This window comes from Schistocerca cancellata, chromosome 1 (assembly GCF_023864275.1).
Source record: "Schistocerca cancellata isolate TAMUIC-IGC-003103 chromosome 1, iqSchCanc2.1, whole genome shotgun sequence".
Classification (NCBI taxonomy): Eukaryota; Metazoa; Arthropoda; class Insecta; order Orthoptera; family Acrididae; genus Schistocerca; species Schistocerca cancellata.
In genome coordinates this window covers 247,926,579-247,941,048 of record NC_064626.1, presented here as the reverse complement: position 1 = coordinate 247,941,048, position 14,470 = coordinate 247,926,579, and the positions used below count along the sequence as shown (strand labels likewise).

The 14,470-nt window shown below is 41.8% G+C and overlaps 1 protein-coding gene across 1 annotated transcript in view; it reads left to right on the top strand.

The window, feature by feature from the left end:
- The first annotated feature begins 1,349 nt into the window (after nucleotides 1–1,349).
- Nucleotides 1,350–14,470, top strand: part of LOC126167338 (tachykinin-like peptides receptor 86C) — a 956,103-nt gene continuing 942,982 nt past the window's right edge. The window contains exon 1 of the mRNA XM_049920472.1: nucleotides 1,350–1,680. Within this exon, the coding sequence (XP_049776429.1) occupies nucleotides 1,446–1,680 (235 nt within the window). The 5' untranslated portion in view covers nucleotides 1,350–1,445. The remainder of the gene's footprint in view (nucleotides 1,681–14,470) is intronic.

Sequence of the window (14,470 nt, the reverse complement as noted above, 5' to 3'; positions counted from 1 at the left end):
GGAATTACTACATGAAATTTAAGAAACAAAGGAATCACAGACATAGGCTGCAAGTGGACATTGATTGAAATCAATGGGGAAAGTTGAAAATTTGTGCCAGCCTGAGATTCCAACCCAGGTCTTCTGATTCCTAGGCAGTTGCTCTAACTACTTCTTTTTTTCGTTATTTGTCGTTGTATATGTTCGGAGCGGATGTCCCATGCATCCGTTCAAGTTCATCGCTGATCCCTTCACTCATTTTTTGTTACAGAGGTGAGTTAAACCTCTGGCCGAATATGCTGAGCTACCGTGCTGGTACCACTAACCCATCTGGATACAGCGGTCATTGCAACTGCACGGACTACCTTAGCACGCTGTCCAGCAGACCTAAATTCTCAACTTACCTACAAACTAATAATGTAGTGCCCCTTGCTCATTATCCTCACTATCATGGCATTGCACCGATTTCTATAAGTACGAATATGGTATCTGTTCTTTCGGATATGTCCGAAAGAACAGGTACCGTTGGTGATCATGCAGAACTCAAAGAATGCAATTAGAATGAAATTCAGACCTTTTAATTCATGACAGGAGTTGATAAATATCAGCGGTGGCAGCTGAAAATGTGTGCCCCGCCCGGACTCGAACCCGAGTTCTTCTGCTATCAGGGCAGACGCTCTATCCGACTGAGCCATCGAGGACACAGTAAGCAAGAAATCCCGGTTAGAGCACACATTTTCAACTATTCCCGCTGATATTTATCAACGCCTGTAAGCAGCTAATGGTCAGGATTTCACTGTAACTTCATTCTTCGAGAGCTGAAAGATCTTCAGTGCGCATGCACTCACATTGCCCGAACTCTTACAGGGATCGGTGGATTGACTGCCGCGAGTAATGAGTGTAGTGGGCTGGGGTACTGCAAAGGTAGTGTGTGGACAGTAAGTTGGGAATGTTGGTCTCAGGTGGAGCTTGCCAGAGATAAATCCCTGCTGTCGCATTATGCTTTGTGTACTCGGTGGCTCAGACGGATAGAGCATCTGCCATGTAAGCAGGAGATCCCGGGTTCGAGTCCAGGGCAGGGCACACATTTTCAATTGTCCCCGTTCATATTGATCAAGGCCTGCCAGCTGCTAAAAGGTCTGGAGTTCATTGTAATTTGATTCCCATAAGCACTGAAGAGATCATTGGGCATCTCGCCATATTTTTATGTATATGTGTTTTCTGTTCCTTGTACTCCTACGCTTTCGTCTGATATTTTGGCCCTAATACATTCTAATTTACGTTTAATATCTATGCGCCACCTGTCTCTGTGCATAGTGTATTGCTCATCAGTTTTTTTAAGGAAAAGGTTTGCTGTATCTATGTTGCAGTGATAGCAGTGAGGTGCCAGCGGTGATGTCGGAAGTGCAGTGCGCAGGAGTGGCGTCCGCTGTCGCTGCCGCCGTGTGAGGCGCCATCCAGTGGCCATGGAGGACGCGCTGGCCTACGCCGACTACCCGCTAAACTGCTCGTGGCCGGACGAGGCGGGGCTCAACGCCAGCGGCGGCATCGGCGGCTACTATGGCGAAGACTGCGCGTGGCCGCCGCCGCCGCGCCCCTACCAGCTGCACTGGACCATCAAGCTCGCGTGGAGCCTCCTCTACGGGCTCATGCTGTCCGTCGCCACCGTCGGAAACTCCACTGTCATCTGGATCGTACTCGGTGGGTACTCTAGCTCCTGGGCCCCACATTCACTTCTCATCATATGGCGTATTACGTCATATGGTCTGGCAGGTAAGTAGATTGCTCTACATACCTAGGTACAGTTGGCAACGCACAGTGAACAGTTTCTGTCAGAAGCGCTGAGTGAGTTCATCCGTCTGTTCGGAAAGGCAGGTCGTATTGCTTGTCCGTTTTTGGCCAGTCGGCGACGTACTGTAGTGACAGAATCGAGGCGTACTTCCTGCCATCTTTCTCAAACAATGTTACTGAAACTATTCAGTAAATAAATTTCATTTTTGCGTTACTTATAGTTTTAAACGTCTGCTTCGTGATATGCCCGTCGTTTCATAACGGTCATGGTTATTGTGGTTTTTAGATTTAAGTAAAACAAAGCGCGAAATTCTAAAAATTTTTCAACGAAAAACAGAGGCCGCTGTGATTTTGCGTTTCGTGCATATTTAGCTACCATGTGGAATTTTTTTTTCTAGACTCGGGTGGAGATCTCTAGCACTAACCAGTCCCGAGAAAATTGATATACTGATGTGATGTAGCTGCGGTTCTAGGCGCTGCAGTCCGGAACCGCGGGACTGCTACGGTCGCAGGTTCGAATCCTGCCTCGGGCATGGATGTGTGTGATGTCCTTAGGTTAGTTAGGTTTAAGTAGTTCTAAATTATAGGGGACTGATGACCATAGATGTTAAGTCCCATAGTGCTCAGAGCCAATCACATGCCAGAGCTGAGGCAAGAATGAAATCTCCACAACATTCTTCATATTGCATGAACGATTTGAGATATCGAAATGAGATTTTGACAAATGATAACACGCCTTGAGGACAGTATTTTGTCATATGGTTATTATGTAAAACTTCGTTATCTACTGTGTTAGTTCAATAACTACAGAGCTTTTAGATGAAAGGTTTTTAAATCCTTTAGACAGCTTGTCAAACGAGAAATGCAGTGGGTTTTGGAGCAACATAAGACATTACAGACTTGCTTTTGTACCGAGGATGTGCTTTTTCATAGCTTACTGACCTTACTTTTCCTCACTTCCTCTCTTAATGAACATGATAAACCATGGTTTCAGAATTCTCTCGCAATTGCGTCTGCACGACGTGTTCGTGAGGTGACATTCTATAAACTTCGATGTGTTTTGGCAAAAGAAGCAAATTTTAACATGGAAACAAGAGAAATATCAGCGCACACTCCGCTGCAGAGTGAAAATCTCATTGAAGAGAAATATACATTTTACTCAAAATTCACCACTCATGATGCTTCTCTAAAAGTTACAAATGACCAACAGGCCACACGAAAGTAAATCGCTGCTTTTATTGCAAATTTCAGCGGAATTCTTTCTCAATAGTAACTAAAGCAGAGGTGATAGCAGATAACTTAGAATTATCACCATGCAAGTGTGGGCGTGAAGGAGCCCCACTTAATATTTACAAAAAGTGCGAGTGTAGGCTTCAGTTTAGAACGGCACTTCCCCTACAGCACTTGGCCAGAACCTCCACCACTACCGCTCTCCCCACACTTGTCCTGTCGACTGCACGTCTACAGTCCACATATTCTACACACACTCTATATTAGCGGTCAAGGCTGCTTTAATTGGTATCAACAGGAGCACTCACTAATAACGAGATTGCGAAGACTACGACTCTTGTGGATACATTTACCTTGTCTGTTGTCTACCGTGCAGGTCTACAGCTTCATATGTGTGCTAGGGGCAAACGCTTAACTGTAGAATTGCGGCCTCAGTGAGTCAGTGCTGCCACCTAGGCAAAAGCAGTGCAGCACCATCTTGGAAACATATTCGCACCTGTCATCTGCTGAAATGACTGCCAAAAGTCTCACCATAACAACTGCCCACACTAGTGTTACTGGCAAAATGACCCTCTTTAACTGAGGCTGTTGTATTTATTGTAGTGGCTAGTGACCTCAGTTTCAAAGTGTCAGACAAGCCCTACCTCAGGCTTGCGGCGTGCCTTATGACTCAAATTAAGTGCAGTGCTGATGTAAGTGATATTGATGGTTAATAATACAAAAGGTTGAGATGGTTCAAATGGCTCTGAGCACTATGGGGCTTAACAGCTGAGGTCATCAGTCCCCTAGAACTTAGAACTACTTAAACCTAACTAACCTAAGGACATCACACACATCCATGCTCAAGGCCGGATTCGAACCTCCGACCGTAGCGGCCTCGCGGTTCCAGACTGTACGCCTAGAACCGCTCGGCCACTCCGGCCGGCAATACGAGAGATGTTCAGTAAGTAATGCAACACATTTTTTCCCAGTTTCGGTTGAAAAACTGCTGAATTTGTTGCGGAACGTCGTGGAATATTCCTGCTCCAGCGCTTATAGTTTCATGAAGTTCTTATAAGTAACAGCGCTATACGTTACCTTCAAAAAAGCGTTTGTAACGCAGTGCGTTCCAAGCAGAGAGATGTCAGTGACATTCTCTTCGTGAAAAGTCGGAGGATCACAGACACTCACAGAAACTTTCGGAATGTCTGCAGAGAGCTGGCACTGAACAAAAGCACAGTAAGTTATTGAGTAATACGCCTGTCACCATCGCTACACGGTCGCCCAAACTCGTTCGATCTCCCGCGTGTCGACTAGCCGCACACAACTGTACTGCCCTTAGGAAACAGAAGAAACGACTTTTGCTTGTCATCTCCACAAAAATGCAGACGAGCGTCTCTTTCTCCATGACAACGCAAGATCACACACAAGTCTGTGTCTCCGAGAACAGCTCACAAAATTTGATTAGACTGTTCTTCCTCGTTAGCCTACGACCCATATCTCACACCTTCCGGCTTTCATCTGCCTGATCCAATAAATTATGCACTCCATGGGAAGCAGTACGTGGGTGATGGGCAGGTTATTGATGAGGCAAGACGTTGGCTTTGACGTCGACCAGTAGAGTGGTACCATGCAGGCATACAGTTGCGGTAGGCCGTCGCGTGAACGTAGATTATTTTGAAAAACAGCATTTTGTAGCCAAAAGAAAGGGGGAATAATACGGTGTAATTGAATACTAAATAGAACCAACCCTCTTTCAGAAAAAAATGTGTTGAAATACATACTAAACTCCCCTCGTACAGATAGTTCAGTGCATCCATACGACACTGGAAATCCCTCACAAAGTGCCGGTTGTGGTCGCTTTCAAACTGTGTTTAAAATGTTTAGATTCAACTGAAATGAAAGGGATGAAAGATTTATAAAAAGCTCTATGGAAAAGTGTCCAAATAATAATCTAACACAATGTTTTCACCATGATGATCTACGCCAAAAATTCCGTTTTATCAGTGGATTATAATGCTGTATTTATTTATTTATTTTCAACTTTTTTAATATCCCAATCGCATTTTGCCGATTTATTCGCATCGTGTATTCATTTTGTAAGTAGGCTGTTTAGCTTTTTGTATTAGTAACGCCAGGTAGCGCCCTGTATGAAAATCACTGCACTGTGTGCAGTCTGTGGCTGGGTGGCATTGTTGGAACAGTCGCTATTGTAGTGTTGGGCAGTTGCACGTTAACAGCGCGTAACGTTGCGCAGTTGGAGGTGAGCCGCCAGCAGTGGTGGATGTGGGGAGAGAGATGGAGTTTTGAGAGCCGATTATCTGGACGTGTGTCCATCAGAGAGAGTAAATTTGTAATACTGGATATCATAAACTGGTATATATATTATGATTTTTGAACACTATAAAAGTAAATACATTGTTTGATCTCTATCAAAATCTTTCATTTGCTAACTATGCCTATCAGTAGTTAGTGCCTTCAGTAGTTAGAATCTTTTATTTAGCTAGCAGTAGTGGCGCTCGCTGCATTGCAGTAGTTCGAGTAACAAAGATTTTTGTGAGGTAAGTGATTCATGAAAGGTATAGGTTAGTGTTAGTCAGGGCCATTCTTTTGTAGGGATTATTGAAAGTCAGATTGCGTTGCGCTAAAAATATTGTGTGTCAGTTGAAGCACAGTCATTTCTAATTTTTCTAAGGGGACGTTTCAATTTTACGGACGCAGTGCACAGTGACCAGTTCTTAAAAGTTTGATGAAAACTTTCCCTGCAGAGTACGTTTTTGCATAAGACGGGAGCAGGACGTTTTCTTGCATATATATTACATCGTAGGTAACATGAAGATGACTACCACAGGTGAAACACGTCACTGACATTTGAAAATGAAATCTCCGCAACCAAGACCACATTTTTATCCCAAATTTTACACTGATTGTTGTATCAGCCGATATGATGGATTGAGAATATGTGTAAAAAATTTTATTCAGTGGAATTTCCGTACTGGAGGTAGTTGTCGGCCTCTCTGTGTGGTCATGCAGACAGCCGATAATCCCGGTGGCATGCTTGAACCCATGGCAGGGCGTATATACTGGGCAGTTGGATGCTGCCTCGGTGGAAGAACTGTGGCCAGCAAGGCGACCCTGCTGACACAATGAAGGCATCCCCAGCAGTTGGCCTATGACAACTGATCAGACATACAGATGCCCTGCATCCAACCCAAGACCCCTTGGACGCACCCTGGAGTGCCGAATTGCAGTTGTTGCCACATCAGTCCTGAGAATTTTAAGTGGTCGTCAACATCGTCAACAGTGATAGCCTCAACAGAAAGTAAAATTATTTTAATAAATATATCTCTTGAATGAGATTTTCACTCTGCAGCGGAGTGTGCGCTGATATGAAACTTCCTGGCAGATTAAAACTGTGTGCCCGACCGAGACTCGAACTCGGGACCTTTGCCTTTCGCGGGCAAGTGCTCTACCATCTGAGCTATTGAAGCACAACTCACGCCCGGTACTCACAGCTTCACTTCTGCCAGCATCTCGTCTCCTACCTTCGAAACTTTACAGAAGCTCTCCTGCGAAACTTGCAGAAGGTAGGAGACGAGATGCTGGCAGAAGTGAGTTGTGCTTCGGTAGCTCAGATGGTAGAGCACTTTCCCGCGAAAGGCAAAGGTTCCGAGTTCGAGTCTCGGTCGGGCACACAGTTTTAATCTGCCAGGAAGTTTCAATATATCTCTTGTTTATAACTGTAAAAATATGTTATTACTTAACTGGCTCCAAGTTTTGTTTACCATTTTGTCTGGCTCTGTTACGAAGAGACTTTGATAATACAGTGAAACGAACTGCTACAGCTTGAAATTTGTCTCTAAAATAAATAGCATAAAATACTTCTTTGATTCTACACCTTCTCGCACTTGGCACTGGCCAGCAACATGAAAAGTGTAAATTCAAAAATATGTCAAATATAATTTTTTAGTGAGTTAGTCTGACTGCAGTGCAATTATTTATGGCACATGTGCAATGTAAAAATAGCTCTTCATTACCATCGGTATTTGTTTTCCAGCTCAAATGCAATGTCAACACAGAAAAACTACATGTACATAACTGCATACTGCCACGATGTAAAATGATATTTATCCGATTGTATTTTGTTTCCTGACCTTTACCTTATACATAGTACTGAAGAACGTCACAATTATGATGAAAATTTAGAACTCAAGAAATACTAACTTCTTCGAAAAACCGAAAACAATCATTTTTTTATTCTCTATGTAGCTTTCCTCACAATTAGGTTTCTCTTAGAAATAGTATAAACTGCATCTCTCAAACAATTAGTGCAGCACATGCGGTTACCATGTGTTGTTCATCTTCACTTACACCCTCCTCTGATACACCAGTCAGATCAGTACCGACAACTTGATTGTTTTACACTACTAAATTTACAGTAGAAGCTAATATTTATTACCAGTAGCATTCATCTCCAGTCGCAGAGGTTCTATTTCATTTAAGTTCTTTTTAGTAATCGTATTCATGAAGGGGAATATGACTTGGGTAATTTTTTGGATAAAGTCAATTAAATGTAATTTCACATGGTTTACTGTAGCTTGTTTGCACTACAAAAGATATATAACAAAATGTTTATTCTGACACATTGTGTGCTTCTACATTTTAAACTAGCGAATGGATTATTCAGATACGAACACTATCTATTGCAGCTGCTTTTCAGATTCAAAAGTTACATAACTCAACATTTATTCCAACTCGCGGTGTGCCAGTACGTGTAACTAGCAAGTAGACTAATCAAAAATTAATAATAGTTACGATGATCCAGCCACTCTGTTTAACATGGCTAGAGATGATATAGAAATAAATATCCGGGATTATTTTTGTCGTTGGTTTACGCTCATTGTTGCAGTCAGGGGTTCTAAAAATGGTTCAAATGGCTCTGAGCACTATGGGACGTAACATCTGAGGTCATCAGTCCCTTAGAACTTAGAACTACTTAAACCTAACTAACCTAAGTATATCAGACACATCCATGCCCGAGGCAGGATTCGAACCTGCGACCGGAGCGGTCGCGCGGTTCCAGACTGAGTCAGGGGCTCTATTCAAATTAAAATGTCGGTGTGGTGAAATTACGTAAGCATAAGACGGCCTCCATTCACACATTTTACAAAGATATATTGAAAGTAACAAGCAGTTTTAATGCGTTATTCTATTCAATCGAGACTCGCATCGAGCATAAAGACTCATTTAACTGCGTCCCCGAACTGGGATTCCGGAATGTCTGAAAACTATCAATGTAAGAGTATAATAACCTATTCATTGGATTTACAAAGTTTTCCAAACAGAAAATTCTATAGCACAGGAGGAAGTGGAAATAGGGAGATCGGAAAAAATGTGAGAGGGGTGGATATTCTAACAGTTTACACTTCCATATCCTCATCGTCAAAACAGCAAAAATATATGGACACATTAATATCATAAATTTTTTTTATCATCGAGAATGCTGGTGTTATAATTACAAAACCATGAACAAGGCATGTAACAAATGCCAGATTGACATGAGATGTACAACATTCTTGGATATGTGAGTGATTAGCATTTCAGTAGGTAGATTTAACGCTATCTGCATTCTGCGTACTACAAGGAAACATTACGCAACTGGCTTCTCATCCAGAAATTGTGTTTGAATAACGTTTGTGATGTCGGCGTACTAGAAGGAGAAACGTCTAAAGCACATGTTCGAATTTTGCAGTAGTTGGATCGTGGTCTGCTGAGATAGAAGTTTATAGTTCCGCGATATTGCTGCACGATTTGATGTGATGCTAAACGTAACAGAGGATCTTAGCGGTCCCATGCGACAGGCGTACACGAGTACTGACATGTCAGTCATCGTCCACGCGGAATCGTACAGCTGCATCACGTCCTTTGAGTCAGGAAACGGTGAAATTTGCTACAAGATAAATCACAGATGAGTTGAGTACGCTGGGAGCACGACGGACTGTCATCAGGCCGATCTTTCATGAAGCGTGTTTTGACGCATCAGGAGAAACAAGGGTGTGACCAAGACACCACAGTGTATGTGTGTACGTGGAGGCTTCAGGGACTACGGACGTGGGCAGCTTCTGTTCGTCATTGTGTTACAGGCCGAGCACACATCGTTATGCCGCTGGGTACGCACAGTGATCACGTCTGATTGTCGGACAACCGAAATTGCATTATCGTCGGTACATTTATGACGTATTAAGGATGTGCTCAAAATCTGAGGTTTCCTTTTCGTTAACTTCCAACAAAATAACGCAAGAGCTATTGCTGCGTTGTTGACCTGACCTGCCTCCACGCACGAATCCGTCAAGAGCTTCTGCAGACGCCTCTTCTATTGACTAAAGACTCAGGCTGACTCGTTGCCCAACCGAGTTGTTGTTGCTATGTTGCTGCATGGTCTGTATGACTAAATTTCGGATGTTTACTAGAAAATAAAATTTTCTGGAGGGACCGGAAGGGCACATGCCACGTTTCCAATAGAAAAAACATTGCACCAAACGCAATGTATTCATTTCTGATCGGACTGAACATTGCCGAGAGACTGATTTTCATATTTGCCTTTAGTGACTTTCATCTGGCACTGTTTAGTCATAATTCATTCTTCTACTTGTACCATATACTGTTTCCCTACTTTTTTAAAAGTGGTTGCTCTTTTGATACGTCCATCAGTGGAACATATTCAAGACAATTGAGCCAGTTATAAATAAATATTTTATAGTAATAACGATGATTGGTTCCTACGGACGTTGAATGACCGTATTCCACCGAGCTACAGTTGATGTGTACTATTAAAATGATTATCTTAGAAAATTGATTAAGGAAAGGCAAACCTACGTTTCTAGCATTTGTAGACTTTGTGTAAGCTTTTGACAATGTTGACTGGAATACTCTCTTTCAAATTCTGAAGGTGGCACGGGTAAAATACAGGGAGCGAAAGGCTATCTACAATTTGTGCAGAAACCAGATGGCAGTTATAAGAGTAGAGGGGCATGAAAGGGTAGCAGTGGTTGGGAAGGGAGTGATACAGGGTTGTAGCCTATCCCCGATATTATTCTAACTGTATATTGAGCAAGCAGTAAAGGAATCAAAAGAAAAATTCGTAGTAGGAATTAAAATCCATGGAGAAGAAATAAAAACTTTGAGGTTCGCCGATGACATTGTAATTCTGTCAGAGACAGCGAAGGACTTGGAAGACCAGCTGAACGGAATGGATAATGTCTTGAAAGGAGGATATAAGATGAACAGCAACAAGAGCAAAACGAGGATAATGGAATGTAGTCGAATGAAATCGAGTGATGCTGCGGAAATTAGATTAGGAAATGAGACAGTTAAAGTAGTAAATGAGTTTTGCTATGTGGGGAGCAAAATAACTGATGATGGTCGAAGTAGAGAAGATATAAAATGTAGACTGGCAATGGCGAGGAAAGCGTTTCTGAAGAAGAGAAATTTGTTAACATCGAGTATAGATTTAAGTGTCAGCAAGTCGTTTCTGAAAGTATTTGTATTACGTGTAGCTATGTATCGAAATGAAACGTTGACGATAGATAGTTTAGACAAGAAGAGAATAGAAGCTTTCGAAATGTGGTGCTACAGGAGGATGCTGAAAATTAGATAGGTAGATCACATAACTAATGAGGAGATATTTAATAGAACTGGAGAGAAGAGAAATTTGTGGCACAACTTGACTAGAAGAAGGGATCGGTTGGTAGGACATGTGTTGAGGCATCAAGGGATCACCAGTTTAGTATTGGAGGGCAACGTGGAGGGTAAAAATCGTAGAGTGAGACCAAGACATGAATACACTAAACAGATTCAGAAGGATGTAGGTTGCAGTAGGTACTGGGAGTTGAAGAAGCTTGCACAGGATAGAGTAGCATGGTGCGCTGCATCAAACCAGTCTCTGGACTGAAGACCACAGCAACAACAACATCAACAAAAATATTAAAATGATAAAACCTCAATACCGTTTGTGGTCAATTGATAACAGAGGTTATCACGAACCACATAAATCACAATAATAGTAAAAACTGATTGTTTACAAGAAATATTATGATGCCAAGTACTTTAAGAATGAAACAAACTCGTTTCCATGAGCAATTCCGGTAATTTGTCATACGTTGGACATGATATTATGACGAAGACCACATTCATCATAAGCTACAACATAGTAAATATCTTGACATACTGCAGTTGCCACCAGTTATAATGCTGACAGATTTAGGTGATCAGAGGTTAGTACACTTTAAGCTCATTATAGAAGTACATTTTCTAGAAGATATGAATCTTACTCCAGATAACAGTTATTAAAAGGAAGTAAGTTTTGGCCAGGCTGTTGGTTCCACTGTCTCTCATATTGAGCAAAAACCTTTTCTTAATGATGATGGTTCTCTGATTCAAGAGATGCAGAGATGATAGCTTGCGGGAGTTTCTACACGTGCTATTCAGAACCGTGCATGTTCGCTTCTAAGTCTATCAAAGGAATTCAACAAATCACCATGGGCTGTGCGTGATGATACATATTGCCTCGGTCATTCGGATTCAGGATCTAATCGACTTACTTGAATTGCGCACAAACTATCGGGGAAAATGGAGATCGTTTAAATAACGACTGTTAGTTAGTGAACTGCACGCTCTACTGTGGAACGCAGCCTTTCATCTAACTCTAAAGCTGCTATGTAATCACTGCTTGCCTTTAGCGCGCCACTATGCAAGCACACAACACCCCATCACGTAACTGAATTGCTATTAGACCTGGCGTTTAATTCTCTACGGGATCAGTTGCTTTCCTATCTTGTATTTGTCGAGAATTTAGCGCGCACCGACCCGTTTCTTGTAACTGGATGATAGTAAAGGTCGCTCCTGTTCACACGTGCAAGAGTACGGATGCATCAAATTATAGAACTATACTGAAATATCTTCGAGGGTATTCTGGGTTCGAGTATTATCACATTTATAGAGCAAAACGGTCTTTTTAAACATGATAATATTCCTCACTTAACTCAATCTCAAGAAATTATCGATTCCAAGCTCCTCCTTTTTCTGACAGGTTTAAAATATTAGCAGCAAAGAATAATTTTTATCTTCTCTTAATACTTTAATTCCTCCCCCTAATTCCTCCTTAATTTCTTTTGCAGCCCGTTCAATGTGCAGATATAACAACATCAGTGATAGTTGACACTCCTGTCTCATTCCTTTCGCATTTGCCTCTATTTCATCTCCTTCTATACTTATACTTACCATCTAGTTTCTGAATAAGCTTTTAGACACCCTATCGCTCTGTGTACTTTATCTCTGCTACCTTCAGAACTTCAATGAGTTTATGCTAGCTGGATAGCTCTTTCTGTAAGTTAACAAATGCTATAACCGTAGGTTCCGAGTGCTTATCAAGTCGATAGTCATCGAATGAACTAAGAACCGTGCTACCAGGATGATAACAGGTGGACGAGGTTTACACGAAAGAGTAAACAGCAACATGGACGCTCAGATAACCCAGCGTTTCACTATTTATTGTTGACGTTGTTGCTACTGAAATGGTCTTCCGTCTGAAGACGGGTTTGACCCATCTCCCCGCTCTCTTCTATCCTGTGGACAACCAACGCAACCCACCTTCGTTTGAGCTTGCTTACTGTACTTACTCCTGTACAAATTCACTCCCTCCCCTCCCCTCCTTCCCCATCTTCACATTCGTTACCACATTGACGATTTCATGATACCTCAGAATGTGGCCTATCAACAGATCCCTATCGTTATCCACGTTGTGTCATAAATATGTTTATTTTTTCGTCAGTTCGATTCAGTTCCTTTTCACTAGTTTTCAGTTGGTCCATCCAATCTGCAGTATTCATCTGTCTCATCACATTTACAAAGCTTCTGTTCTCGTCTTGTGTGAAATTTTGTCGTCTACATAGCACTTCTGTACAAGGCTACATTTGATACAAATACTTCCTAACACTTAAATTTATATTCGGCTAGCGACCCGGATCTGTGGGCAAACGATTTGACTGGCGTAGCATATTTTGTTTGCGGGCTACAATCTTAATCACTCAGAGAACAACGTTAAGTAGGTGAAGATGATCACTTTAATATACGTAACTTAAGCGACATAAGCAGCGTTAGATGGGAAAGTTATCCGGAGGCATGAATATTGTGTTTCATATAGAATTTTCGTTTGGAGTGACATCTCATGGCAATAATGGAAGTACATCGTCATGTAAGTATCATGTTTACAACCAATGTAATTGTTGTATGCGAATAATGAGTGTATGTGTGTTTGAGTGATTTAGCATGTATCGGAGGCTGGCTGAAATAAGAGAGAAAAAGAAAAAACCTCATGATGTACGTGTTTACGTCGTTTCTTGAGAAGCTTAGTGCGCACTGTGAAGCATTGTTGAGAATCATTCCAGTAATTCTTTGTTGTGGACTCTTTATGACAGACTCCTTCGTCTTGCCACGAAAACAATTGTGCCTAAATCTAGGTTTTATTCAAGGAAAGCAGAAAGCTGAAAGTTGTGTCACGTCCTGGGCTGCTGACACAACGCACTGCAAGTAAACGAAGCATAGTTTCTGAAATAGATTTTCGGAAGAAGTTTAACATGAAGCACAAGAAGCAAAATACCAAACACTTCGGATTCACATGTTTGTTCATTATGCAATTTTTCTCAAAAGATTGTAGGGAATCTTTTGATTAAGAATAATTCATTACTTCAACTTTGAAGTTTCAAATCACCTGACGAAATGATTATCTTTCCGTTACAGGTCATATTTAGTAGAATACTTGAACGATGAGTAGCTCATTGCCCATTGTTCCAAGGATTTGTAAGAAATTTAGACTGCGCATTGCGATTTGCAATGTGATGGAATCAGAAATTGGCTGTCCTACATTATCGTCATATTTCGAAACAAGTCGTCAGTGGGAAGTTTTATGCATAATTTGAAAGTGCCCAAATAAAAAATATCTTTCGCCCCACGAGACAGGGAGTCGTCTTCGCATCTATGTTTGAGTAAAGGAAAGCAGCAAGCTGAACATTGAGTAACGCGCTACGCCTCTGTAAAAGATTCTTTATGTAAACGAAGCAAAAGTGCATCTCATGCTGCGTTTTTATTTAAGAATAAAGAACATGTTACTTTGCCTGTGCAGTTGTTTCGAGACGATTGTAATCAGTTAGATGTACTTAGGCGACTTACATGTCCCTAAACAGTTATCCGATCGGGAAAAGCGGAGCTACAGTGTCACGTGGATTGCGAGCCACGTTTCGTTTCTGACGGATCCTCACGTGACTGACAGGTGAATGCTACGTTGAAAGGCTGCGTATAAAACCCGATCCCGCCAGGATTCTATCGTAGGCACACACTTCACCACTACACCTCCACACCAAGTGCAAATTGTGCGACGCTTTCTGCTCTTTCAAGTCACTGCTCCTCTCTCTCTAATTATGACTGCTACGAGCTA